This window comes from Martes martes (genome assembly GCF_963455335.1).
Source record: "Martes martes genome assembly, chromosome: 16".
In the NCBI taxonomy this organism is placed as follows: domain Eukaryota; kingdom Metazoa; phylum Chordata; class Mammalia; order Carnivora; family Mustelidae; genus Martes; species Martes martes.
In genome coordinates this window covers 61,511,875-61,539,364 of record NC_137904.1, presented here as the reverse complement: position 1 = coordinate 61,539,364, position 27,490 = coordinate 61,511,875, and the positions used below count along the sequence as shown (strand labels likewise).

The 27,490-nt window shown below is 66.6% G+C and overlaps 2 protein-coding genes across 3 annotated transcripts; one reads left to right on the top strand and one right to left on the bottom strand.

Moving 5' to 3' along the window:
• Positions 1-379: 379 nt before the first annotated feature.
• On the bottom strand, positions 380-8,083 carry TMC8 (transmembrane channel like 8; the record flags this gene model as incomplete). The annotated part of the gene is made up of 15 exons (XM_080825790.1): positions 380-893; positions 1,448-1,526; positions 1,936-2,094; positions 2,186-2,316; positions 2,504-2,687; positions 2,836-2,933; positions 3,201-3,324; positions 4,662-4,801; positions 5,107-5,277; positions 5,639-5,786; positions 6,046-6,182; positions 6,687-6,769; positions 7,043-7,192; positions 7,563-7,711; positions 7,923-8,083. 15 exons carry the CDS (start codon positions 8,081-8,083, stop codon positions 636-638), a joined length of 2,172 nt encoding a protein of 723 aa, XP_080681916.1. The 3' UTR covers positions 380-635.
• Positions 8,084-10,725: 2,642 nt separating this feature from the next.
• On the top strand, positions 10,726-26,610 carry TMC6 (transmembrane channel like 6). 2 transcript variants are annotated; one of them, XM_080826382.1, is made up of 21 exons: positions 10,726-10,878; positions 12,401-12,539; positions 12,688-12,827; positions 13,002-13,097; positions 13,411-13,569; positions 14,679-14,784; positions 14,922-15,018; positions 15,219-15,479; positions 15,835-16,022; positions 16,917-17,061; positions 17,905-18,060; positions 18,454-18,605; positions 18,705-18,786; positions 19,013-19,110; positions 19,852-19,947; positions 20,220-20,295; positions 20,991-21,124; positions 21,224-21,400; positions 21,540-21,618; positions 23,806-23,873; positions 24,449-26,610. In XM_080826382.1, exons 2-21 carry the CDS (start codon positions 12,484-12,486, stop codon positions 24,501-24,503), a joined length of 2,421 nt encoding a protein of 806 aa, XP_080682508.1. In that variant the 5' UTR covers positions 10,726-10,878; positions 12,401-12,483; the 3' UTR covers positions 24,504-26,610. The 2 variants fall into 2 exon arrangements, with proteins under 2 accessions (XP_080682508.1, XP_080682507.1); XM_080826381.1 differs by having other exon boundaries at positions 10,746-10,878; positions 18,454-18,786.
• Positions 26,611-27,490: the final 880 nt, after the last annotated feature.

Sequence of the window (27,490 nt, the reverse complement as noted above, 5' to 3'; positions counted from 1 at the left end):
GAGGAATCCTGCCAGGGAGAGGCTGGCCCTGGACCCTCCGTTCCGCAGACTCAGGGAAGCCCCCGGGATCAGAGTCAGGGTCAGGAGCGCTCCTGGCACGCCGTGGGCATGCTGGAGCCAAGTTCCAGGATCCGCTCTGCTGCTGGTTGACGCAAGCACTGCTCGTGGAGCTCAGGGGTCTCACAGGTGGAGAAGGAGCCCCGGGAGGCTGTGGGGGCCCATGCGCCCTCAGAACACAGCAGATCCACAGCGCAGGTCTGCTCGACGGTGGCCAGGCCTTGCCCTTCCCGGAGACGCTGCAGTGGTGCTCCCCACAGTGGGGGCACTTCTGAGCAACCCCATAAATGTGTATCTGTAAGTTGCATTCAGGGGCTACTCTGCTATATGACTACGTAATATATTATGTACATTATAAAACATTCAACAAAAATGGAAACTTTTCAGGACTGAGGTAAAAATATAAATACAATTTCCCATATTCTCTTCCCGCTGCCCCCGGGCTCTCCCGCGTCCTGCTGGAGGGCCCGCTGAGAGCCTCAGTCACCAGGGGGCGGGAGCCTGGGGCCAGGGACAGTCTGGCGGCAGGGAGGTAGGTCAGGCCCTGGGGAGGCTCGCGGAGGAGGACGGGGTGGGTGCTACAGCTCCGAGCCGCTGGGGAAGCGGAATCTAGGGGCGGCGACAGGGCCACCGCCTGGCCTGGCTGGATCCTCGAGGCAAGGTCCCGGCCTAGGGGCCCTGGGGCCCGGGGAGCCGGGACACGGGAATCCAGGGCAGAAAGACCGCGGGCGGGAAGCTCGGGAGGGAGGGGATTCGGGCCCCACAGAGCCGCCGGAGCCCGTCTCGGGCAGCAGTCGCGACAGGTCCTCCACCAGGTGCCACTTCTCCTGGACTTGCTGTGCGGAGGGGGTGGGGAGCGAGCGGGCGGTTACGAGCGGCGCCTCCTCCGGGGAGCCAGCCGGGAAGAAGCACCCCGCCCGGCCGCGGCGGCTCTGCGGCCCGCGGTCCTGGATCCCCAGCCAGGCCCCGTCCGAGGCCCCGCCCCTAGCCCCGCCCGGCACAACCCCCGCCCCGTAGGCCCCGCCTCCACACCGAGACCACGCCCCGCCACGGTTCCGCCTCCAGTCTGCCCTCAGGTCCCGCCCCAGCCAAGCCAGAGACCACGCCCCTCCCCCAAGAGTGCCCCTCCCCCAAGAGTCCCCCCCTGGAGGCCCCGCCCCGCCAGGGTCCCGCCCCCGTCCGGTCCGAGACCACGCCCCCACCAGGGTCCTGTCCCCGCCCGCCACCTAGAGCCCGAGTTAAATGTCAGCTGTGCAGTTAGTTGAGGCCAGGTGATGCTACTGCTGTAGCGTGCTATCGACTATCAACCGTGTTCCTGTCCGGTGGCTCCCGGCCCGAGGCCACGCTCCCGGGCGAAGTCTGGCCCCTCCGCAGCCCAACGGACACTCACCCACACCAGCTGCTTGCGGAGCCCCTGGATGGCCCTGGCATTGGCCTGGGACTGGGAGACGCAGACGGTCAGCACAAGGCTTTGGACAGACGGAGATCCAAGGTCAGTGGCGCCTCCCCGACCTTTCTCTCTCCCAACTCAGTTTCTCAAAAACGCCTCCCCGGTTCTTCTCCCTGCAGACCCCTGTATCTGTCCCCTCCTTCCTCCCGCGGGCAGCCCCTCTCCGCTCCGGGCAGGTTTTCAGCGCGTCTGCAGGAGGCACTGCGTTTCCCCCATCACATGGGTACTTGCTTCACGGGTGACATCCCAAGGCGCTATCCAGGCCTACCTGCCTCTGGGCCCTCGCTCCGCCCCCTGGGACCCTGCCTCCCTGCCTGTCCTTGTCTGGCTCCCGGGAGGCCCCGTGAGACTGCCTGGGGGGTGCCCATCGAAGGAAGGGCCTCCTCCCAGGTGTGCCCTCCCTCGGCCCCTGCTGCCCTGAGAGGCACCTGAGTAGGATGAGGCAGGGGAAGCTGAAGGCGTGGGAGCCGAGGTAGTGGAGGGCGCGCTGGGCAGGGGGCGGCAGCCGGAGGGCCACCAGCTGCGGGACCACCTGCCAGGGGGCCGAGTAGTTGGCGAAGAGGCCACAGTCCCAGGAGGAGTGGATGCTGGGGAGAGAGAGCCAGGGCAGGGCTGGCAGCAGGGCCCCCGGGCAGGAGCTCCCCGCCCACCAGCCGCGGGCGCCTCTGCTGCTCTCACCTGCTGACCACATAGCCCAGGGGCATGACGGCCAGGAGCAGGCCCAGGAGGAGCACCAGCTGGAAGAAGAAGGTGGAGCTGGAGGCGCGGAACCGCCTTGGAGAGGCCCTGGAGTTCCTCATCAGGGTGTACTGGGGGGCAAACAACGGCAAATGGGGGTCCTTAGCCAGTCGCAGATGCCAAGGAGCCCGAGGCCCAGGGAAGGGACGCCGAGGGGGCGGGCGGCAGCGGGACCTGAGACCCGTCCTGCTGACAGGAGTTCCACGCGCCGCCCCCCCCAGCCGCCCCCCGGCCCCCTCCCCAGCCCGTGTCGCTCACCTTCTTGATGTAGAAGGTGAGGAAGATGAAGACGCTGTTGAGCAGGGGCAGCAGGGGGCAGTAAAAGAGGCCCATCCAGGTGATCGTCTGCCCCGCCACGATGTCCAGGACATTCTTGGGCACCAGGAATTCTTCCCGGTCCAGCCAGGTCCAGAACCGGCCCGAGAACCGCTCCACCAGCAGCCTGGGGGCGGGGAGCGTCCCGGCACCCACATCAGTCACGACCAGGGACCGAGCACGCCCCACTGGCTCACACGGACACCCATGGGAAGAACTGCAGCCACCCCCAGATAAGCCCCCTCCCCCCCACCGTGGGGGTCCCCAGGCCTCACCTCCTCGGCAGGCTGACGAGGAAGGCAAAGGCCACCATGAGGAGGAAGTTGAAGATACTCAGCTTGTACAACTCTTCCCCGACCGCGTTCTCCCAGCACTGGAGCAGAGGGGGACCAGTCACCCCTGGCCCCCAGCCGCCCCTCCCCCACCCCCGGGGGGCCCCTGTGGTGGCGGAGCAGGGCCCAGAGTCTGACATGGTTACTGAGTTAGGGCCCGGGCCCCCGGGGTGAGATCCGAGCAGGGAATCCCCACAGCGAGCACGTGGTGCGCTGTGTACGGTGCCCCTTGGAGGTGTGCTGCCCACGCGCAACGGGGACACTGGAGAGGGGCGGGAGGGACAGGCTTGGATGGAGCCACCAGCCACCTGGTAATCACAGGCGTTGTAGCCGTAGGACGCACAGCTGGTCTTGTTTCTACCGAGGCACAGCACGGTCTGGCCCAGAGAGAAGGAGAACATTCCCAGGCTGGCCAGCTTCAGCACCACGCACCTGGGGGGCGGGACGGTGTCGGGGGAGGGGCTCAGGCACTCAGACCCATTCCACCCAGGCTCCACGTGTGGCCCGTCTCTATTTGGGATCACGTCTCTTCCGGGTCCAGCTCCCTCTAAACCCAGAGCCCAGCCTCCTTTCAACCTGCTCTGTCCGTGGCCGTCTTTCCCAGAGGGTGTTCCCCAGAATCCTGGTCTCCAGATGATTCACGAGAGAAGGGTTCTGTTTTGAAATCACTTTGGGAAACACTGCGGAGTCCAGCTCCCCTCCCCCACCCACAGTCAGTCTGGAGTTTTGCTGGCATGTATGAGCCTTTCGCATCCTTCGAGCACAGGCGAGCTTTCTTCGTGCCTGTTAACGCGCTAGCCCACTCACACCGTCTCACGCATCACACTCGAGCCTCACACCCCCGGACACCGCCACACCGGACCACACGGGTGGGATGGCTAGCCCCCCAACCATCACGTGCCCTTTATATCTAGGGGTGGACTTTCAGAGCCGACAGGCAACAGCAGTTTGCCCGGGAATAGTGGGTCTTCTGTTGAGGGAGCCTGGGAAGCCGGGAAGGTGGGGGCTGATTTTTTCCTCTTTCATCCTTTGGAGCATTTTGAACTTTCTACCATGTGCATGCGCTACCATCTACTCCAAAGATAAAGCTTCAAACCACAGTCCACCTTGCAGGGAAGCTGAATGGGCTCGGACAGCTTCTGCCCCCGGGAAGCAGAAGGCAAAGCAGACAGAGCCAAGGCGGGGTGGGCATGGCAGACAGAAAAGCAGAACTGGGGTTCGCGGAGGGAGGGGAGGCTCCGAGAGGGGCTTCCAGTCCAAGGCAGGATCCTGGTCATGAGAGAGGGGACAGAGCAGAGCATGGGGCTGGAGGAGGGCTTGTACCAAACACGCACCCAGCAGGCATGGCGGGCTTGCCTTCAGCTGAGGCACTTGACCCCCGTGAGCCTCAGTTTCCCCATCTGTCAAATGGGGGGGAAGATGGTCCCCGCGTCACAGGTCATGAGAAGGCTGTCACGGGGTGACATCCCACGTTCCCAGTTTCCCTGTGCGCGGAGCTGGCTCCCGACCCCCTCTAGCTGTTCTGTCACTGGCCTCTCTGAATGGCTGGTGTGGGGTGCGGGCTGCTGGCTGGCTCTGGATGGAAGGGACCGGAAAACCTTAGATGGAGGCTCCCGAGATGGTGTTTTCTGGAAGTTCCTGCAAGCCCTCGCTTGCTCGGGTGCCCCAGCTTCAGGCGATAACCCAGATGGACAGCAGGACACAGCGCACTCTGCACCTGTCCCTCCACATGGCTGTCCCACCCATCACCCCCCAAGGGCGGCACTCACCAGATGAGGGCGAGGTTGACCTCCGTGTTGGGAGGGTAGTTCTCCAGCTGGATGAGGGAGACGAAGAGCAGGGGCCCCAGAAAGTTGACCAGGGCGATGACCCCAGGGGGCAGGTACTGGAGCACCACAAACAGGGACTCCTGCAGGGAAAGCGGGTAAGGGGGTACCCAGGGACCGGAGGGTCCCCAGGAGCACCCCCACGCCCTACAGCCCCCTCAAGTGTCGCCCCGGAGCAGGCCTGACATCAGGAAGCCCACGGACTGTTCCCAGCGATAACACGGCGGCTGGGGGTACCATGGGTGCAGGCGGTCTGGCCCGTCGGGACCTTAGGCACACTGTGTCTACCTCTCTGAGTCTCAGCTGGCTCCCCTGCCAAGTGGGACCACCCTGTCTCCCCCCAGAGTTCTGGCCAGGGTTAAACGAACGCATGTCCGTGGCCTGGCACCTCTTTGTTGTCCTGTGAGTACTTGGTGGCCCAGAAGATGGCACTGATGGCCCCAACCACCAGGAGCCCGATGAGGACGTTGACCCGCAGGTGGGTGAGCAGGTGGCAGGCCCTCTGGGCCCGGGTCTCCTGTTGCACCAGGAGGAACCGTCGTCTTTCCTCCAGCTCCACCTGTCATGGGGGTGGGGACACAGACGGTCGGGTCTCTCCCAGGCCAGAAGGGTGCCGCGTGGAGTGGGGAGGCGGTCACGTCCAGGTCAGTGTTCGTGGGGAGACGGGCTGCCAGGATCCAGGCGAGGCTGGTGTGACCCTGGGACAGGTGCAGGTGAGGGGCGGGGGCCGGTGTTATCTACACCACTGCCCCTTGCACGGGGTGGGTGGGCTCATGCCCAAACACTGGCACAGCCCCACCTCTGGCTGGAACACGCCTGTGTGCGCACACTCCCAAATCACACCCGCTCACACGCTAAGTCACACACGCTCATGTGCTCGTGCACACACCCACGTCCCCACACCAGACCCTTGCACACACCTTGAACTCGTTGCTGATTTCGTGCTTCTTGATGGTGGCCGCTTCCTGTCCCCGGGTACAGAAGTCCCAGGAGGAGAACACTTTGACGCTGACAGGCGACTTGTAGTCTTGGCCGAGGAACAGCCTCTGGGGCAGCCCCTTCACCATCCTGGAGGGAGCAGGAGGCGAGGACCCATGGGGGAGGGACCCAAGTCTGGGGCGGGAAGCCCCGGACAGTCCCGGGTGCAGGCTGGGGTCAGGGGTGGGGATATGGGGCCGGTGTGCCTGAGCTCTGCCACTGGGGACACAATCGGGGCCGTGAAACCACCGATGAGCCTGCCCGAACGAGGCCGGGGCCCTCCCTCCTGCAAGCCAAGGGAGGGGTGATCAGGGAAAGAGCCAGAAGCAGGCAGGGGCTCTGCTCTCACCGCTGCAGAGTCCCACAGAAGCAGAGCAGCAGGCAGGCCAGCGGGCTCAGGAGGTAGGCGAGGCGGATGCTGTAGGCCGAGCTGCTCTCGGGCCCTGCCCGGTAGGCGCCATAGAAGAGATAGCTGTCGGCAAAGGCCTGGGGGTGTGGACGGTGAGAACGGGGTCATGCAGGCTGTGTGCTAAGTGCTTCCCTTGTCTTGGCTCTCCAACTGTCACCGAATCCTCGACAGGGAGGGAGGGAAAGCATCCCCACCATGTCACAGTCCCAGAGCGAGGCCACACAGCTTTGACGAAGAGAGAGGACCGGAATACAGGAGTCTGCTCGGTGACCTCTCTGTGGCACCCAGGGACGGGGGTGGGGTGGTGCCTACCCCACAGGCCCGGACACTCTTCCCTTCCGTCCTTTACACCGCCCCCTCCCCCAGCTGGGTACTGAGGACCATGGCCCTGGGCTGTGCATCCTGGCCTCAGCCTCTCTCTGACCCCATCACTGTCCCCGCCGGCCTGTTTATGTAAAACCGTCCCCCTAGAAGCCAATGTCTTTGAAGGGATGGGGGTCCTCTTAGACGGCGGTCCCCTGGGGCCAGTTCTCCAGGTCCCCCAGCCCTCCTGATGCATCACCGAGACAGAGCTCACTTACCCTGCCGGTTAAAACGTTCCAAAGTCGATTGTGGAATCTGGGAACACCAGTCTGGGGCTGGAGGCCACCAGGGCACTCCAGGGCTGTCGGGAGGGAGAGGGGAGCAGTAGGGAAGGGTCCCCAAGGCATAGGTGAGGCTCTGCCCTCATCTCCTCCAGAGCACCCCCCCCCCGGGGGAGGCCTGAGCAGGACCCGAGGAGGGCGCCCTACAAGGCACGGTCAGGGAGAGTCCCAGGGCTGGCCTCTAGCAGGACAATGCTGTCCCAGCGCTCTGAGCCCTGGACCAGCCCCCCAGGGTCCCCAGGGTGCAGGAGGGCCTCCAGGATCTCATTGTAGGGGGGAGGCTGGGCACTCACTGAAGTTAAGGGAGGGGTCCGCGTCAGGGGGGCGGAGCCAGAGCAGGGGCAGCAGGACGAAGCCGGCAGTCAGCAGCAGGGTCAGGAGGTTGAGCAACAGCAGGAAACGCAGGAAGGTGAAGTAGGACTGGATTCCGGTGCCAAAGAGGCCTGCGAGGAGAGCAGCGGGGCCTTCGGAGCCGCACCGGGCCAGGCGCCCGCTGAGAACCCGACGGCTGACCAAGCCTCCAGGGTGCGGGTGACCAGGGTGAGGGCGACCGGTGCCGGGACCGCGGATCAGTGGCCAGCAGTACCTCTGACAGCCACCTGGGGGTGCTGTCGCCCGCCTAGTTCTGCGCCCCGGCGGGGGCGGGAGGGGTGTGAAGGAGGGGGGCCCTGTTCGGCGGTGGGGGGTTTGTCTAGTGAGGGCGGAAGGGACGATGGCAAGCGGGACGGTGGCCTCGGGTTTCTAAACCGGACCCTGAGCCTCCAGAGAAGGGAGGTGGGAGGTGGGAAGTGGGGGTGGGGGTGCGGGTCCTACCCCCGATCTCGTAGAGAGCCCCTTCCCAGAGCCCAAAGCCCCGGGCCAGCCGCTGCGCTGCCTCCCCTAGGCGCCGCCGCACAGTCCGCCACCTGCGCTGACATCGCTGCCAGCAAGAGGTCTTCACCCCCTTGGGCTCCCGCAGCTGCCTGGGTTGGGGTGGTGATGGGGCGTCCTTGAGTCACCCGCTGTGCCCACCGGGGCCAGGCAGGGCAATGCCAGGGGCCAGAGGCGTCTTCCCACGGCTGGTGACTTCCACCCCCATCCCACCCGTGCATCCTCTGGGTGGTGCCCCACCCACCCCCACCATCTGGCCTCCAACGGGTCCTGCCCAAGGCGGGGGGTGGGGGAGACACCCACCGAATGAAGCGCTTGTCCACCATGGCGTAGGGCAGCTCCCGCACCTGAGCCTGGGAGGACCACAGCCGCTCCACCTCCTGCTCCCCCAGCTCCTCGGCCCCTGACTCAGGTTCGGGCTCCACGAGGGCCTGGCTGGACTGCACTGACCGCTGCCTCAGCATCTCTGCGGCGGGGTTGAGGTTGGAGGCGCCGGGCTGCAATCCCCTCCTTCTAGAAGGGACGTGGGCCTCCTGCTGGGTGAGCTTCAAGCTCTTGGCCCTGGCACAGCCAGAGATGAAGAAAAGAATTCAGTGGGAGCAGCTCTGGGCTGGGTCCCCAGGCACATCTCAAAGCAACCCCCTGCCAGAGGCCTCAGTTTTCCTGTTTGTCAGTGGGGAGAAAGATCCGAAGGTAATGGGAAGACGGGATTGTCCCAGACAAAGACAAAGCCAGGTGTGGCCACAGAGAAATGCGATGGGGTCCGAGGCCTACTGGAGCCAGGTCACACCTGCCACCTGTGGCCACAGGCCTTTGGGGTCACCCTTTGGCAAGACAATGCTGGCTCTTCTCCCCATAGTAATTCTCCCAGTGGGAACAGGCCCCTGTCCCAAACCCTGACAGTTCCTAGAATCCAGTATCCTGGGGGGTTTGGATGTACTGGGACCCTCCCCCTTACGTCTGCTACCCAGGGTCCAGCCCTCAGGATTGGGTCTGCCCGCCCCCCAGGGACCCCAGATGAGGAGTTGTGGCTACAGCCCCAACTTGGGAAGGGGACCCCACCCCTCAGCAGTCCCAGCACCTTGTTTCTCTCCAGACCTCAGCCCCTCATGCTCTGTCTCCTCCCGCCACTCTGCACCCAGCTCACCTGGGGACAAGGGACCAAGTCCCCGAGGAGCCCCCTCGTTGGACTGGCTCCCTCCACGCTAGGCGGGACTGTGAGGGAACCGGGGGAGGGGTCACATGACAGGAACCCCAGCTCTCCCGCCATCTCCTCCCCCCTCCACTTCTCGCCCCCCCCCCCACAGTTTCCTTTGCTTTCTCTGGGGCCGACACTTCCTGTGTCATGCGGGGGCAGGCGGGAGGGGGGGGGAGGGCGGGGCATGGAGGGGCAGCCTCCAGGCCTGTGGGGTCAGGGTTGGCAAGGGGGTGGGGTGGTGTCACGCTGTCCCTCCCTGCCACTCCAGCGTGCTCCCCCCACCTACGGGTCCCTTTCTGCCTGGGGAGCCGAAGCCAGAGGTGGGGGGAGGGGCACTTATCTACCGGTGGCAGGTTGTCCTCGTGAGAGTGAGCTGATAGTGACAGAATGGGTGGACCCCATCACTTGGGGCTGCTCCAGAAGCCCTTGGCGTTAATCCTCAACTTCCCGCCTGGGTCACTGGCACTTATCACTTAGAGCCTGGCCTCTAGCAAGGGCTCAGGAATCGGTGCCATTCGTTCCAGCTAGGCAAGCCATCTCGGCCACTTCTCTCTCCGGGAACCCCGTGGGACCCTGCGGTCTTGCCTTTCCTCCTTGCTCCCTCTTCACCTCCTTCAGGGCCCCGTGCCTCCGGCTGAGCTCTGATGGCTTCTCCGCATCCCAGCCGGGATCCCCTCGTTTTCCAAACCCCTCCTCTATGACGGGCTCCAAGCTGGGTGCTGGTGCCCAGTGCACAGTGGGTTCAGAGAGTGGGGGCAGGGTGAACAGACAAGCAAAAAGAACATGTCAACAGGAAGTGGCAAGTGCTCCAACAGGGTTCAATCCAGGAAGGCTTCCCGTGGGAGGTGACCTGCAAGTTGGGCTGGGGTCACGCAAGTACCATGTGACTGGAGCATGGGTGTGCACGGAGAGGGGCAGTGGGAGGAGAGGCAAGGAAGGGTTCAGCCCACCCGGTCTTCATACGGCAGCGCCTTGTGCCAAGATCCAGCCCAAAGTAATCCGTCTGAGCCCCAGCGCCGGCCCCTCCAACTTTGTCCAACTTCAGGTCTGGGGACCCCTTTACCACTTGCATTATATCTTGTCCTTTGGGAATCCTGCTTTGCCCACCTGTACTCCCCTCCAGGAGGGCCCTCTCCTTCCTTTTACCTTCCACCCTGCCTGCCTCTCAAGGCTTCCTCCCACCGGGAAGGTCCCCGCCCCTGTCTAAACCCCGCCCATCCTCACTCCAGTCCCTGGGAGCCTCCCCTCTGACCTGCGGGGCTTTCTCACAGTCAGGGTTCCCGGTGCAGGTGGAGGTGGAGCTCCCTGGCGGAGGACACCCCTGGGGGCTGATGAACGTGGTCGCCGCCTGTTGGCTCATCTGTGAGGCAGGGAGTGGGTGTCCAGCCCCCTGGCTTATGGGAATCACGAAGAAAACAGCAGAGGGGACAGTCACAGTGTCAGGCTTCCCTGGGGCTTGCCCCCTCCTCCCCACCTAGCACCCAGGAAGTGCGCCCCAACTCTGGTCCGAGCAGCGGCAGAAACCACGCCCCGACCGGAGAGGGGTGATAGGCCGGTGCTGCAGCCGGCTGGGGACCGTCGTTGGTCAGCAGAGGGTGGTGTGGAGGAAAGGGTTTCCCAATCCCGTGTCGCAAGGCGCCGATCGCGGGGGCTCCGCAGCCGCGGGCTGCTTTGATCACTGCCCTGCGAAAAGGGCGGCTGGAGAGGTGGTGTCCCCACTTGAAACCTGGGGAAACGGAGTCCCGCCGACACTGTGGACTCAGACCCGGACGCTCGGCCGCCCGCACCCGGCTCAGACCTCGGGGTGAGGCGGAGCCGGGGTCGGCAGTCGGCCAGGGGGGAGGGCAAGGTCGCGCGAGGGCGCGGGGGCGCGCCGGGTCACGTGACGCCGAAGGCCCGCCACCACGTGGGCCGGGGCTGGGTGGCGCAGCTCCCTCGGCCCCGCGGGTCCCGCGAGGGTCCCAGGTCGCCCCCGGGCCGCGCTTCCCGGTCGCTCCCTCCGCCCTGACCCCGCGGCCCCGCCCCCAGGTGGTGCAGCCGGGACCGCGGTTCCGGGGACAGGTGAGCGGCTCGCGAGCGCGCAGGGCCCGTCCTCCCCCGCGCCCCCCGGGTGAGCGGCGGGGATCGGGGTGCCGGTCCGGGCGAGGCCGCGGGGCCCCGGGCTTGGGGGCGGCGCCCGGGTCCTCCCGGCCCAGCCGCTTCCCCTGCGGCGGCCGCCGCACCCGCTCCCCACTCCTTGGGGCCCCCGGGGCCGCCGGGCGGTGAGTTCCCGCGCGGGTGGCCTGACGCCTCCCGCTCTCGGGACGGGCGCCCCGCCCAGGCGGCCCCCCACCCCCCGGCCCGCCCCAGCCGGCCGGCCGCCCCGGCGGGGAGGGCAGCGGCGATGCCCCGGGGCCGGGCCGGGTCGCGCGGCCGGGGGCGCGGGAGCGGGAGGCTGGCGGGGAGAGGGAGGGGTCGAGGGGCGCCCGGACTTGGGGCCGCCCCTGCGTCGGCGGCTGGGCTGCGGCTCTCCCCGGCAGCTGCTGCTCCCTGAGGCCTCGCTGCCGGCCGGGTTGGGGTTCCCGGAGACGCGCCCCACCCTGCCCCTCCCCACCTGGCTCAGGGCTCAGGAATGCTGTGCCCCGGAAACGCGGCCCGACCTGCCCGGCCTGGGGGGCCTGGGGTACGGTGCCCGGCCGCTGGGTGTCAGCGGGGCAGAAGTCCTAGGCAGTGCCTGGGTGAGCCCAGGTGAGCCCCCCTGAGCCAAGCCCAACTTTTCTGAGCGCTGAGTTCCCCGCGGGGAAAGGGGAGGCGGGGGAGGAGGACTTAGGGCCGGGCAGACGCAGGGCTGGGGCCCAGGCCGCTCGCTCCCACAGGGTGAAGCGCCCAGACAAGGCCACCCTGGTTCCAGTTGTCCCGGGCGATGACAGAGCCCTCTGCCAGGACAAAGGCTGGACAAAGGCGGCTTGTTTAATGCCCAGCCTCCCCTCCCCCACAGGCAGCTGCCCCGCTGGCCCCGGGGTGATGGAATGTCGGGGAGTCGGTCGCCTGAGAACTGGTGACCTTGCAGCGGCCGGGCCCCTGTTTTGAGGGGTGAGGGTGGGTAGCGATGGGTGGGAGTCCGCCGGGGGAGGCCCCTGGCGCTGGTGGGGGGGGGCTGGCCGTGGGAGGGCCTTCCTGTGAGAGGAAGTGCTCTGGGGTTTCAGGGCGGGCCTGGGAAGGCCTGGGAGCTGCCCTGACCTTTTTCCCCAAGAGGGCGGTGGACGCCTGGGGCGGAGCCTGAGGAAAGGAGGGCTGTGTCCACAGGCACCCACCCCCTTCCCCCTTCCCGGGGACTGGCGCCGTAGAGGAAACCGAGGGGGACCGCTCAGAACCCCCCCTTCCTTCCGCTGTCCCTCAGGCAGTGGAAGGGACTCCCCCTCGGTCCATCTGGCATGTGGTTTATTGGGGCTCACTAACCTGACCACGTGTTTGGCTGGGGGGGGGGTCAGGCAGCGGCTCCGGCAGCCTAGGCTGTGGGCACCCCCCACGGTCCCCGGGGAGCGGGTGGTTTGGCACCAGGCACTGGAAACCAACCTCGGTGCACCACGCCCTGTCTCCTCAGATGGGCAGCGGGAGGCCGTGGAGGCTGTGCCCAGGCTCTGAGCTGCCCTAGGGTGGCAGACAGGCCGGGCGTGGGTCCTAGACATGGCCCAGCCACTGAACTTTGTCCTCAGTGTTCCCGAGACCCCAGAGGACCACGGGTAAGTGCGCTGGGGCTGGGGGGGTGGTGGGCTGGAGGGCAGAGATGCCCCCACCCCGGGAGAGGCCACCAGGACCAGAGCCTGTGGAGGGGGTGGCTGCTGGGGCAGGGCTGGGTCCTGACGCCCTGCGCGCCTCTCATCTCGGCAGCCAGGAGCCCAGCCCCTATGATGAGAGCGAAGTGCACGACTCCTTCCACCAGCTCATCCAGGAGCAGAGCCGGTGGGTGGCTGAGGAGGGGCTGGAGCTGCAGGAGAGGGAGCGGGGGGCCGGAGCCCCCGAGACCGCAGGTGAGCCCACCCCGCCCGGCCCCGGTGCGCAGGCGCTGGGACGCTGCGACGCTGCGGGCGGGGCTCTGAGCCTGCCTCGCCTCTCCCCGCTGCGGGCCTGGGGTGGGGATTGGCCCCGGAGACCGCCGGCCTCCGCGTCTCCAGGACCTCCGGACCAGTCTTTGTGGTTTGCAGGCAGTGGCCGCCGGGTCCCCCCGGGGCCGGAGGATGCCGGGGCGCACAGCACAGCCACGCTCCGCATCTTGGCCAGCATGCCCAGTCGCACTATTGGTGAGTGGGCCCCTCTCCCCCGGCCCCGGGCGGCCGGGCTTTCAGCGGGATCTGTGTTGCGTGGAGCTGGGCCCTTTGCCCTGCACCCTTCGTCCGCTGCCCGGAGGCCCAGCACAGCCCCAGCACAGCCCCGAGTGGCCTCGCTGGGTTCCAGAAACGACTCCAGAGTCCCAGGGATAAAAATAGGCTCTTGGGAACACAGTGGTGCCCGAGGTCTCTAGTAAACGGACTTCGTGGGCCCTAGCAGGGGTGAGGGGCAGGGGGGCGAGGCCGGCGCTGACTCCCTGCCCCTGCCCCCCCTACCTGCCCGCAGGCCGCAGCCGCGGTGCTATCATCTCCCAGTACTACAACCGCACGGTCCGGCTGCGACGCCGGGTCAGCCGGCCTGAGCTCAGGGGTGTGGGGCGCTCGGCCCGGCCCAGCCTCCGCCTCTACGATCTGGAGCTGGACCCTGCGGCCCTCGAGGAGGAGGGTGAGAGAGTGGGCTAGGCAGGGGGGTGGGGGGCAGGGGCCCCGGGCAGAGAAGCCGAGCAGTGGGGGCCGCCTGGACTGTGAAGGGTTTGGCGCATGTCACGCGACACCCTTAAGTGTCCAGGCCACACATGCCCGTGCTGAGCACTTGTTTGCACTCGCTGCTCTCGGCTTCGGGCTGGGATGGTGGTGAGCAGAGCAGGTCCCACTCTCTGGCGCCTTGTTTCTGCACAGTAGAACAGACAGGAGCCAGCGAAAGGGAAGAGCAGATCCAAGCTCAGATGAGGGGGACTGAGGAAAGGCACGCGGCAGGACAGGGATCCCGGGAGGCTTCCTGGAGGAGGTGACACTAGAGCAGAGGAGCATGTGCAAAGGCCCTGAGGTGGGAGGCGGGTGTGGCAGCGCTAGAGGGCAAGGGACCGTGGTCATAACAGGGCCGGTGTCACAGGTCAGGCCTCACCCAGGTAGCCTGTGGCGTTCAGGGGCCCGGAGCTCAGGCACTGTGCTGGGGTCCTGTCTTTGTCCTCCCCAGTTTACTCAAGGCCCTGTGGCGGGTGATGGACTGGGCAGGGAGGAGCGGGCTTTGGGCAACTTGCGCATCGCAGGCCTGGCCGGGTGTCTGCTTGTCTGTCACTTTGGGGTGAGGCAGTGCCCTCTCCCAGGGTGGTAGTGAAGGTGGGAGAGAGAGGGGGGCGGTGGGTCTACAGACCTCGTCCCTCCATCACCTCGCAGGAGCTGGTGAGGGGGAAGTGCTAGGGGATGGGGTTGAGACGTCATCACTGCTGAGCAGGAGAGTGGGGGTGAGGCTCAGGTGGTGGGGGTCAGAGCAGGAGGCTTGTGGGGACCCAGGAGGAGAGTTAGGGTCCAGGAGGAGGGGCCCCAGGCTCATAGGCTGGGAGTGGGTAGTGAAGACAGCTAGCGGGGCAAGACCGGTGGGCACGGCAGGGTCTGGCTTGAGTGGTGGGGGCCGAGAGCAGTCGTCTGGGGCTGGGAGGCAGGCGGAGGTCTGCGTTGGGGCGGGCCGGCAGGGGCGGACAGCCTTATCCACGGGCACGGGCACGGGAGGGAGGGAAGGAGGGATGCGGTGGCACTGACGGCCGCATCCTACAGAGAAGCGGTTCCTGCTGGTGAAGGAGCTGCAGGGCCTGACGGTGGCCCAGCGGGACCACATGCTCCGAGGGATGCCCTTGGGCCTGGCCGAGAAACGCTGCCTGCGGTCAGTGCCCGCCGGCCTTGGGCCGTCTCCAGACCCACTGCCATGGTGGGGGGGGGGGGTCTGGGCATGCGGCGGGGACCCCCTGGGGGGCGTCAGGTCCATCCCTGGCCCCGCCCTGATGCCGCCTGTGCCCCCAGAGAGGAGAGCCGGACCCCGAGGGGGAAGCGGAGGGGCCGGCCGGGCCGGCGCGGGCTCCTCCCCTGCTGTGGCCGGCTCCGAGACGCCTGCGTCCTGGTAGGAGTCTGCTGTCCGCGGTGGGCCCTGGGCGGCCGGGGAGGGGCAGGGGTCCCCCTTCTGTGGCTGTCCTGTGTGTGGGGTGTCCCAGCCTCCAGACCCGCCCTCCCCTCCGCGGCCCCCTGCACCTCTGAGCCTGGCCTCCCCTCGCCCGGGGGCTCAGGGCGGCCCCTCTTCCCTCCCTGCCTCTGTGCCCGCAGGCCCTGCACGGCCTGGGGCTCGGGCTGCTCTCGGGCCTGCTCGCCCTGATGCCCTGGCGCTACGCCCTGAAGCAGATTGGAGGCCGGTTCGGCTCCAGCGTGCTCTGCTACTTCCTCTTCCTCAAGACCCTGCTGGCCTTCAACGCGCTCCTGCTGCTGCCGCTGCTCGCCTTCCTGGTGGGCGTGCAGGCCGCCTTCCCGCCGCCCGCCTCCCCGGGCTCTGCCCCCAGCTTCACGGGCCTGGAGCTGCTCACGGGCGGGGTGAGGGCTCGCTCGGGGTGGGAGGCGTCGGCGGGCGGGGGGCCCCCCCTTCGGCCCCTCTTGGCACGGCTTCCTCCAGGGAGCCCCCACCCCTGCCCGTGCCGGGACTCCGGGTGGTGGGGGGGCCGTGGCCAGCCACTCCTTGACCTCCGTCCTGCCCTGACTTCCCCAGGGCCGGGGAGCCCCGGGATGGCTGTGGCCCGGTTTCGACCTCTGTGCTCTCCTCCCTGCCCCTGCCCTGCCCTCTCCTCGCCCTGCGCCTGTGGGCGCCCTTCCTCTGCCTCGGGAAGCCTGAGGCTGGGTCAGGGCTGGGCAGGGGGAGGGTCCGTGACTCCACGGGGCCTCCTCCCTGCAGGGCAGCTTCAACCACACTGTCCTGTACTACGGCTACTACAGTAACAGCACGCTGAGCCGGCCGTGCGCGCCCCCGCCGGGGGGTCAGTGTGGCGGCGAGGCCGACGGCCTGCCCTACAACATGCCCTTGGCCTACCTCTTCACGGTGGGGGTAGCCTTCTTCATCACCTGCCTCACGCTGGTGTACAGGTAACCGCCGTCCCCCGTGTGACCTGGGCTCTGAGGACGACTGCTCATCTCCTCATTCATTCATTATGGATCCCTTCTTCTGTCCGTCCCCTCACCCTTCCGCCTGTCCGTCTGCCCTTCCATCCCTCCGTCCCTCCATCCATCTACCCTTCCTTCCACCCCTCCACCCGTCCGTCCGTCCATCCGTCCGTCCGTCCTGCCCGCCTTCCATCCACCCATCCCTCCTTCATTAATTCTGTCCATCCATCCGTCTGTCCTTCCTTCCGTCCTCCTGTCCTCCTTTCCACCCGCTCATCCCCTTCCCGTCTCCAGACCTTGGCTGTGCTCAGCTCAGGGCAGGCGGGTGAATGAGTGTGGGTCCCGTCCTCGAGGAACTTGGGGTCTAGGGGGGAAGACAGACCAGTGAGGAGGCTGGGAGGACGCAGTGCCCTAGAGGTGTTCGCCGGCCTGTTCTGGGGCGTTGGAGGAGCCGGGCTGGCTTGTGAGGAGGTGCTTGTGTCAGACCGGGGGGTTGTATACGGTCGGGCGGGGGAGAAGTGGAGGAAGGTGTTTTGACTGTCGGGATAGGCCGTGCAAAAGGCCTGGGGTAAGTGGGCCTATTCTGCTGCGATGTCTGTGTAGGAGGCGGCCAGCCCCGTCGGCGGGTCCCGGTGCAGCCACGTGTGGCTGGTGGGCAGCGAGTTAGACCGGTCGATGGAGGGGGACCGGCAGCCCGCAGCAGGAGGCCCAGAGTGCGGGGCTGGAGGAGGGGTGGGGGGTCGGCGGAGGGCCCGTCTCGCGCCCGGAGGGCTCCTCAGAGTGAGTGGTGGGTTCTGGCTGCGGGGAGCGTCCTGACTGCCCTCTCTGCGGCCTCTGTGCCCCTCGTCACCTGTCTCCTGGCTCTGTCCCTCCCAGCATGTCCCGCTCTTTTGGGGAGAGCTACCGGGTGGGCAGCGCCTCAGGGGTTCATGCTGTCACCGTTTTCTGCTCCTGGGACCACAAGGTGACTCAGAGACGGGCCTCCCGACTCCAGTGCGACAACATCCGAACTCATCTGAAGGTGAGCCGCTCGGGGGGGGGCTGAGGCTGCTGTCCCCACCTGCTCGGCTCCCGCAGACTTGGCCCACGCGGCCAGAGCTGTGGGCGGAGCATGGGGGGGTCTTGGCCTGTCACCCCGGTTCCAGGGCCACCAGGTAGCCCTGGGAGTCGTCCTGGAGTTTTCTCCCGTACGACTGTCTCATTTGGGGCTGCCTCTCGCCCGCTGGCTGGGGTCCGTGTCCAGGGCCCTCGAGCGTGCGGGAGGCCGTGAGCAGGACTGTGCTCGCAGCACGGGTCGGTGTACGTGCGGGCCCAGGGTGGTCTTTGCTGTTGGCCTGTCCTCCATCCTGGGGCCTCAGTCCTCAGGTTGCCCTTAGCCCCGGGCTGGAGAACCTGCGGGGCCGAGGCTCCAGGGCAAGGCGCTTCGGGTACTCTGGGGGCCCCCGGCCAGGATTCCCGGGGCTCCCACCAGCACGCACCCTGGCTTCGCGCCTTGGGCTCCTGGTCAGTGGGGGGGTGGGAAGGGGGCTGCTGCCTACCTCCAAGGCAGGCGGGGAGGCTGAGGAGGCAGGGCTGGGGAGGGAGGGAGGATGGGGGCGGGTGGAGGTTGGGGCGGGGCCTCAGGATGCGGCGGGAGCCCAGGGTGGGAGCAGCCGGGGCCTGGCGGGGCTGGGGGGCAGGATGTGCCCTCGAGACCCTGCCCTGTGTTCTCTCCGTGCCCGGAGATGGGGCCCCACGCAGCCAGGAGGGACAGGTGGCAGCACTGGGGGTGGGAGAGGCGCGATCCCCCGGGTGTCCGCCCCGCAGGGCCCCGCGTGCGTCTGCGTGTGTGCGCGGGGTCCGTGACGGGCTCGGCCGCCCACAGGAGCTGCTGGCGGAGCGGCGGCGGCGGCAGGGCCCCCGGAGCGCGTGCGGGCGGCTGCGGCAGGTGGCCGTGCTGGGGCTGGTGTGGCTGCTCTGCCTGGGGACCACGATGGGCTGCTCCGTGGCCGTCTATGCCTTCTCGGAACTCATGATCAAGGTGTGGGCAGAGAGAGAACGGACCGCCCCGGGGCCCTGACCACAGGGTCAGACCCCTGCTGAATTCGGATGGTCCCTGGTGACTGGCCCCCCCCACCTCCCAGCCCACGCCTGCCGCCCCTGGCAGCTTTCCCCCGGGTGGCTCTCTCTCCGCCTGCACCCGTCTCTCCCTGCCCCTGCTGTTTCGGGATCTCTTTCTGACACCTGTGTCCCCACCCCCTTCCTGTGTGGTTTGAACCCGAAGCCTGGGGGTGGGGAGTATCTTGCTGGCGGGGGGGGGGGTGCTGTGAGGCAGTTTGGCCCCCTCCTTCCACCTCCGTGGGGGGGCCCTCCTGGCCGCGGCACCTGCCAACCGCGGCACCTGCCTTGACCACTGCCGCCCCTCCTGCCGCAGAGCCCGGTGTCTGTTGAGCAGGAGGGGGCACTGCTGGCCCTGCCCGTGGTGGTCTGCCTCCTGAACCTGGGGGCCCCCTACCTGTTCCGCTGCCTGGCGGCCCTGGAGTGGCAGGACTCCCCGGTCCTGGAGGTGTACCTGGCCATCTGCAGGTGTGTGGCCGGGTGGGGCGGGGGGAGGTGGCCTGGGGCGGGGCCTCTGTGCCCCGGGTCTCCCTCTCCCAGCGCTCCCCGCCTCCTTGTCCTCTGTAGGAACCTCATCTTTAAGATGGCCATCCTAGGCATTCTTTGCTACCACTGGCTGGGCCGCAGGGTGGACGCCCTGAAGGACCAGGTGCGGGTGGCCCTGGGCAGCCCCGGGGAGGCGGGAGGCCACGGGGGCCCCGACGCGGGGGCTGCTCTGCTGCTAGGGGTGGGGGTGGAGGGCCCTCCCCGGCCGGCTGGGTGGTGTGTCTGGCCCGGGCGGGGCGCGGGGCGCGGGGCAGGGCCCCCGGGTGGGCTGCTGGGGTGGGCGGGGCGGGGCTGCGGCGTGCCCAGGGGCTGAGGCCGGTCTGTTCCAGTGCTGGGAGAACTTTGTGGGCCAGGAGCTCTACCGGCTCTCGGTGCTGGACTTCATCTTCGTGCTGCTGGACACGCTGTTCGGGGAGCTGGTGTGGAGGTGAGGCCCCTGCACGTGCCCCCGGGGCCCCTGGGCTCCCCACGCCCCCGGGTGGGCTGCGAGGCAGGCAGGGAGCGCCTGGAGGTCCCCGCTCGGCGCGTCTGTCCGCTCCCGCGAAGCCTGTCCTGTGCGCGGTCGTCAAGCCGAGCAAGCAAAGCAGCAGACGGGACGGAACGTGTTTTCGGGGGGAGGGAGGAGGGTTTTGAGCGCGGTGTCTGGTCTCCGTCTCACGCACCGAGAAGCACCGAGAAGGGACGGAGGGAGGGACGTGGAGGGCGTTTTCAGAACGCCGCGGGGCGCGGGGCGCGGGGGCAGCTGCTCCTTTTATTTTCTTCTATTTGTGTTTTTTTTCGGGAATAAAGGAGTTTGATCGTTTTAAAATGGGGTGTTGAACCGTCAGTAAAATGTTGGAGGCCTGTCGTGCGTGTTCATACCTGAGTGTAGAAAAAAGACCAAGACGGGGGCGCCCGGCTCCGTGGGTGGCGCATGCAACTCTGATCTCAGGGTCCTGAGTTCGAGCCCCACGTCGGGTGTAGAGATTGGTTTAAAAAAAAAGAAAAAAAAAGGAGAGGAAATCAGCCGGAGCCCGGAGCCCCTCAGGTGGAGGCCCTCAGCCGGCCGTGTCCCCTGACATCCGCCGGGCGCCTGAGGGGAGGGTCACCGGCCCCGGTGCCTGCCCGCTGGGGATCGGCCTCTGGGATTGGCCCTCCCACGGGACCCTCGGGGACTCCTCTGCCCCAGGCTCATCTCTGAGAAGAAGCTGAAGAGGAGAGAGAAGCCAGAGTTCGACATCGCCGGGAATGTCCTGGAGCTGATTTACGGGCAGACCCTGACCTGGTGAGTGTCCCCGGCTTGCCGGCGTTGCCTGGCCCCCGGGAAGGCTGAGCCCCTTCCCCGCGAGGCCTGCAACAAGGCCCTGGCTTGGGGGTTCTGCGGTGACCTGGGCCCTGACCCCTCGTATCTCAGGGTGCAGGGCTGTGCCCAGCCTGGCCTTGGGGCCGGGCCTCTCGTTGTGACCCTGAGCCCGGCCGTTGTCACTCTGGGGTGCAGCACGGGGGTCCTGATCCCGGCCTCTGGACTGCAGCCCGCACCCCTCCCTGTCTCCCCAGGCTGGGGGTCCTCTTCTGTCCCCTCCTCCCTGCCATCCAGGTCATCAAACTGCTGCTCATCTTCTACGTCAAGAAGGTAAGGGTGTCCCCTGGGACCCGGGAGGCCGGTAGGCCTCGGGAGACCGTGCAGTCACCAGGCTGGGCCACGGGGCTGGCGGACACGGAGCCCTGGGGCTCTGGACCCCTCCCCTCCTCCCCCGGCCCCAGGGACTGGCTGACTGCCCTCCCTGGCATCGCTGCCTTTCCCGGGCTGGGCGGCATCCTGCTGGGGTCCGCGGTCATTGCCGGCTGCTCGAGTGGGCCAGCCGGGGCGGGGCGGGGCGGGGCAGCTGGGCCGAGGGGATGGACCCCGCTCCTCTGTCCTCGGGTTGGGGTGTCCTCCGTGGAGAGCCAGCTTCTCCCTCCGGCCCCGTCTCCTGGTCTATGCAGCGGGACTGTGTCTGCGGGGGCCTGCTGGGGGTGGCATTCATACGGCACTGGGCGCCGGCCTGGCCCAGTGGAGGCCACCAGCCACCGGAGGTGGCCGTCCCTATCAGGTCTTCCGTATATGAGGGACGGTGGACAGACCACCCCTCGTGTGCCTCAGTCTCCCCTCCGTAAACCAGCCTGGCAGCCTGCAGGCCCGCGTCCTGAGACTGTCTGCCCCTTGGGGCGGGAGGGCCCCCCCAGAAACACCGCCCCCTTCCCCCTCCCCTAGTTGGGGCCCCCCACCCCCACCCCCACCCCCCCAGGCCCCAGCCGGCAGTGGCGAATCTCAGCCTTTGTTCCCAGACCAGCCTGATGGCCAACTGCCAGGCGCCCCGCAGACCCTGGCTGGCCTCCCACATGAGCACCGTCTTCATCTCGCTGCTCTGCTTCCCCTCCTTCCTGGGAGCCGCCGTCTTCCTCTGCTACGCTGTGTGGCAGTGAGTGGGTGCCGGCCTCGGTCGGGGGGTGGCGTCTCCCCGGGATCTGGGGCTGCGGCGTGGGGTGACGGGGCGGTTGCCTTCGCCCTCTCCCCGCAGGGTGAAACCTTCCAGCACCTGCGGCCCCTTCCGGACCCTGGACACCATGTACGAGGCAGGCAAGGTGTGGGTGCGCCACCTGGAGGCGGCGGGCCCCCGGGTCTCCTGGCTGCCCTGGGTGCACCGGTACCTGGTGGAGAACACCTTCCCCGTCTACCTGGTGTCAGCCTTGCTGCTGTGAGTGCGGGCGGGACGGGCGGACACCTGCCGGGTGGGGGCCGCGGCCCGTCCCGCCCCCTTCCTGTCCCTCCCCTGCCCCCCGCCTGTCCGGCTCCCCCACCCCCTCACCCCGCACCGCTTGGCTCTGATCCCGCAGGGCCGTGATCTACCTCAACATCCAGGTGGTGAAGGGACAGCGGAGGGTCATCTGCCTCCTCAAGGAGCAGATCAGCAACGTGAGTGTCCCCCGCCCCTGCCGCGCTCTGGGGGCCGCCGCCCCCACCCGGCCGCCCAGAGGCTCTGTGGGCCAAATGACACGTTCCCGCGTGTGGCTGGTACTGAGCAGAGATGGGGAGCGTGGCAGCGGCCGCCCCGACACCCCCAGGGGCAGGGCTCCAGCCGGGTGGGATTGCGGCTCGGGTGGGGAAAGACGTCATTTTAGGGCACGTGGCCCCGCGGGCGTCTCTGGGGGGGGTCTTTGAGGTATTGGACGTTGCTTTTGGACTTCTTGGGGGACCCACATTTTCCAAACAAGTGGAGTAAGGGTGAAAGTGGGCCCGGATTTAGATCTCTTTTTATTTTTTTAAAATTTATTGGAGATGGGGAGTGAGAGTGAGAGCACAAGCTGGGAGGCAGAGGGAGAAGCAGGCTCCCCGCTGAGCAGGGACTCGAGCCTGGGACCCTGGGATCATGACCTGAGCCGGAGGCAGACGCTTTACCGGCTGAGCCACCCACGCGCCTCCTAAGTCAGTTTTATTAAGCCCGTGGCAGTTTATCACCAAAGCGTGAGAGGCAGGGTGGGGCTCGGAGCCCAGGGTGCCGGGACCCCCACCGCACGGTCCGCCCCTGGGAATCTCCCAGCCCCGAGCTGCTCAAGCCCTGGCCGAGGGGAGCCCTGGCCCGCCCGGGGACTGTGTCCTGGGGTCTGCGCAGCCGGACCTGCCAGTGACCCTGGGTCTCCGCAGAGACGCGGGGGGTGCTCTGACCTCGCCCCGGGCCTTGCCATCAGTCTGCTCACGGCTGTTCCCCTTCGGGAGATTTTTTTTTTTTTTTAAAGATTTTATTTATTTATTTGACAGGCAGAGATCACAAGTAGGCAGAGAGGCAGGCAGAGAGAGAGGGGCAAGCAGGCTCCCCGCCGAGCAGAGAGCCCGACGTGGGGCTCGATCCCAGGACCCTGGGATCATGACCTGAGCCGAAGGCAGAGGCTTTAACCCACTGAGCCACCCAGGCGCCCCTCCTTCGGGAGATTTTCATTGCCCGCTGGATGCTCGGGCCACTGTGGGGCCAGCAGTGCCTGTGGCCCGGCGTTCACCTGGGGCTGGGGCTGCACTTCCTCCGGCGCGTGCTGGAGGCTCAGCCAGGGCAGGACAAGGCTTGGGGGCGGTAGGTGGGGGCCCCCCCCCGGCTGCTGGCTTATCAGTGCAGGGCCCGGGCCCCAAGCGGGAAGGTCCCTTAAGGACAGCTCCCACTTCTCGGGGGGCTCAGGGAACACACTAGGAGCCCCCGTCTGCTTCCCTTATACCCCCAGGGAGCAGGGCTTGAGGCCGGGTATTCTGGCTGAGGTCTGGGTTTTTGCCAGCTGGCTGCTGCCCTACCCTGTGGCGCGTCAGGGCCCCTGCGGGGTCTGGGATGGCGGTGGGGCTGGGGGGTGCACAGCTGCGCTGGGAGGAGGGTCCCGGCTCTACCTGCTGGCCCCCTGGGAGCAGGAAGACCGTTCTCTGGGCAGGCCCCTGCGGCAGACCAGGGCAGGGCGTGGGGGCTGCAGGGCTGGGCTTGGCTAGGCCCCCGGAGTGGCTCTTCCCGGGCCCGGGCAGGGCGGACATGGCCCTCTGTACCCACTGACTCGGATGGAAGGGGCGGAGAGCCAAGGGCTATGGGCAGATTCCAGAAGCTGGAAAAGGAAGGAAGGTTGCTTCCCAAGAGTCTGCGGAAGGACCCAGTTTGGCTGACGCCTTGATCCTCGGCCCGGCGAGAGCCGTTTTGGACCGCTGACCTCCAGAACTGAAAGACGGATTTGTGCTGTCGTAAGCCACCAGCGTGGTGGTCGTTAGAACAGTAGAAGCTCACACAGCCTCACGCTGCCGTCAGCCTTATCTCCCGTTTACAGATGGTGACTGTGGGGTCAGACAGGAGGTAATTTGCCCCACGCAGAGTCAGTAAGTGGCGGTGCCAGTTTTAAATGAAGTCAGGCTGGCTCTGTGGCCTTCCCTGTGCCCCTTATCACATGTCCTTTTTCGCCTTGGCCACTAGGAAGCTTAGATCGATCTACACGTATGCCCGTCGCCTGGCTCTTGGTTTTTCTGTCGTTTGGTGCCCTTTCCCCCTTTAAACATTCTGTGCTTGTCACGTGGAATAGTATGTTCTGGACAGACAAACGGAGGGACGACTGTCCACTCACCCTCTGTGTTCTGGCCTTCTAGGAGGGGGAAGACAAAGTCTTCTTGATCAACAGGCTTCACTCTGTCTACGAGAGGAAGGAGAGGAGCAGGTGAGGGGCCTTGGACGGGTCGGGCGCTCGGTGTGTGAGTGTTGGGGGGAGGGGGCCAGGGCCTGGCATCGTGCGGAGCTGGGGGTGAGGAGGGAAGGGGCGCGGGGCTCCCTGGCCACCCTCCTTCCCGGCTCTCCTGCTCCGGCCTGGTGAAGTCTGGCGAGAAAAGGAAACTAGAGAAGAAAGAAGTGTGCGTGGGGCAGGCGGAGCTGGGCGCGGGGGCCCTTTACTTCCTAAGTCGGAGTGCCCGGGAGCTGGCCCGCTCGGTCCCCAGGGGGTGCAGGCGCCGGGCCAGGGGGGCCGTCTTGACGCGCTGGGGCTCATCCCTGGGCAGCAGGGACCCACAGACTGAGCCGTCTGACCGCCCCCCCCCGGCCCCGCCTCACCTACAGACACAGGGGAGGTCCATCCGGCCCTTTGAGGCTGTTCGGATGCCTCTTTACGCTCGGGACGCCTGAAGGCAGCTCCCGAGGGGGGCTGCTGGGTGTCTGGCTTCGGCCCGTCCAGAGGGACTCCTCAGCCTCCCACATACCCCAAGGTCCCTGGGGCTCCTCGCTGACTCCTCCTTCTGGCAGGGTTGGTAGAAGCCAGGAGGCCGAGAGGCTGGTGGACCATCCGGACGCCTGGTAGGACGGCGACAGGCCTGGCAGCTCTGCGTCTGCTCACAGGTGCGGCCTGCGCCTGGGCCGCCCTCCGTTCCCCTGGCCCTGTAGGTGCGGACGCCGGCCGACCCGGGACTCTGCAGCGCGAGGCTGGCACTGGAGGGTGGGGGGGCACCCAGTGGACGGTGTCCTGCGGGGACTATTTATTCTGATAAAACGTGTTTTGCAAGATGAGCTGCCCCTGGGATTCTGTGCTCATAGGCGGGCCTGCTGTGCCATGTGCCCTCACCCGGTGCACAGCCTTGGGTGGAGGGCGTGGGAACCCACCGCCCCAGTTCCTCTTTCTGACTGAATGCTTCTCAGCACTCCGCCCTCCAGTGCCCTCAGGGGTGTGGGTTGGGGGCGCCTGGCACGGAGCGCAGGGTGCCCTCTGCTGGCTAAGCCCCAGATGGCAGGGTGGACCTCGGCGCGGCTTGAAGGTTGCCCCTGACCAGCCTGTGCCCTGGGGGCTCGAACCTGTGCCAGCGAGCCAGGAGGGCACTGTCCAGGGCGATGAAGCCGTCAGTGCTGACGCTCGGTGGTCATCAGGCCAGGGCATGTGCAGGGCACATTTAAGGAGAGGCTGGCGGGGAGGAGCTCTGAGTTTCCAATGAGCCACGGGCAGAGGGGCCTGCCGGGCAGAGGGGCGGCCATCACCCAGGCCTGGGGCAGGAGGGGGTCTGGCCGCCCGTGACTGGTGGTGTGGAGCCCCCAGATCCTGCCAGGCTGAGGGTCCTGTGGGATGCCGTGAACCTGAGTGCGGGAAGGAGGGCTCGGCCGTCACAGCCCCAGTGTCCCACGTCTGCAGAAGCTGGGGCAGTGGCCCCAGGTGGGGAAGCAGGACGAGAGCACAGGGATGGGCCCCACTGCCCCTCATCCCACGGGGGGATCCAGAAGAGGAACGGTCAGGCCTGGGTGAGGCAGTGGGGAGGGCCAGGTCAAACCCACAGTGGAAATGCCCCCAGCACTGGCAGTGTCCCCAGCTGGGCCCACACTCCCCCAAACCGCCTCTTTCTGAGATGGTCTGGGGGCTCACCGGGCATCACCTAGACTTCTGTAGGTGGGCGACGGCGCCCTTGGTGCCCCTGACAGCTCAGGCTTCCTGGGCTGGTCATGGCCAGGCCCCGACCTGGAGCTTAGAGATCTCTGCAAAGAGCTCGTGCCAGTCCCGGCAGCCAGTCTCCGCTGCGTCTCGGGCATGAGCACCGCGGGGTGCAGCTGGGTGGAGGTCTCAGAAGGTGTGGGGCTGGCCGAGGGCTCTCTGGGCTATGCCACCCTCCCTGGCGCCTCCCTCTGGTCACAGATACACTGTCCGGTGGGGGGGGGCAACCTGGCCACTTCCGGGTTGGGCTGGCACTGCCATCCGTGTCGTCTGCCTGGGACAAGTGGAAGGGTTGCCCAGGTTCCTACAGGACTAGCGCTCTGCGCATCCGTCCCTCACTCGGGCAGTCGCATGTGATGCTGTCGAGGGACTCGGGGTGTGCGCTGAACACGGACAACTGTTGACTCGAAGATTATCCCCAGTGACGGGGGTGGGTCGCATCCAAGCAGTTGCAAGGCCTTAAGAGCAAAACCTAGGTTTTCTGGAGAAGTTCTGCCCGAGGCTGCCTCGCCCACGCTGCCACCGCATGAGCCAGCTCTCCTTGTGTCTGTCTGACCCCCGTCCCGCTGTTTCTGCTACCCGTGCGGCCGAGGTGCTCTGGTTAGCGCGTCTCGCCGGGTTCCTTCTGCGGCGGAGGCCCTGGGGGAGCGGACCTGCATCGGACCCGTTAGCCGTGGGTCTTGGGAGTGTTCTGTGACCTTGCCCAGCTGGACCTTGCCCAGCCCAGCTCGTCACCTCCTGCGGCTCCTGGAGCGCAAGACACAGGTCCTCTAGAGAGCTTAGTTAGCACCATCCTTGGCCCAGTTTTGCTTTAAAATAAAAAGAGGGGCACCTGGGTGGCTCGGTTGGTTGAGTGTCCGACTCGATTTCAGCTCAGGTTACATCTCAGGGTCGGGAGATCGAGCCCCTCGTTGGGCTCCACACCTGGCAAGTGTCTGCTTCTCTCCCTCCCTCTTCACCTCCCCGTTGCACACACTCTCTGAAATAAATCTGGAAAAAAAAAGAAAAAAAAAAAGTGAGCTGTAATTGCCAACTGAACATCTGGGAACTGCCATTCCAGTGGACGCGAGGCCCATAGCTATTTTGGGCCGATGACGAGATCCGTCCACACCGCTGCTCACCGGAACCAGCCAGGGGTGCACCCCCAAGGCTGCAGCTTGCACTGGTTTGGAAGGTGTCCTGGCACTGGGACTTAAAAAAATGTCCAGGGGCGCCTGGGTGGCTCAGTCCTTGGGGGGCTGCCTTCGGCTCGGGTCATGGTATCAAGGTCCTGGGATCGAGCCCCGCTTCGGGCTCCCTGCTCGGCGGGAGGCCTGCTTTCCCTTTCCCACTCCCCCGGCTTGCGTTCCTGCTTTCGCTGTCTCTGTCAAATAAATAAATAAAATCTTAAAAAAGAAAAAGTCCAGATCATTCTAACACACAGCTGGGTTGAGGACCACCGCTCCGTGCTGTAGGCAGCATCTGATCGGGGTCTACTAAGCCCACTTAGGGGCTTCTGGAAACGTGCTTCTGTCTTTCACAGCCGAGGCACAGTCTCACACTGAGGTGCGGTGCATGGGGCTGGCAGATTAAGGACGACTCCACCGGGACTTGGGTGTAGGTTTTCCCTGGTCCATCCTGGATGTGCTGTCCCTGGGAAGAATCTTCTTGAAATGCCCGTCTCTGTCTTCGTCCCTGTCAGCGAGCACGTGCTCAGCGCTCAGCTCTCGTCTTTGTCACTAGAACCGGCGTTTGGCCTCCTCGCTGTTCAGACCCCGCTCTCTCTGAATTCCTGCTACGACCCACTGCACCCTTTTGGTCTCTGCCACTCCCCCACGGTGTCGTCAGAACAATTTCGTAAGAAGTGCGGCTCCGCACCTGTTTTCTTGATTCTG

Excerpts from the sequence above, each read along its gene's own strand:
- TMC6 (XM_080826381.1), top strand. The coding sequence starts at position 12,484 with ATGGCCCAGCCACTGAACTTTGTCCTCAGTGTTCCCGAGACCCCAGAG. Across the intron at positions 12,828-13,001 it reads CGGAGCCCCCGAGACCGCAG|GCAGTGGCCGCCGGGTCCCC; the intron begins GTGAGCCCACCC and ends TGTGGTTTGCAG. Across the intron at positions 21,401-21,539 it reads CTGGTGTCAGCCTTGCTGCT|GGCCGTGATCTACCTCAACA; the intron begins GTGAGTGCGGGC and ends CTGATCCCGCAG.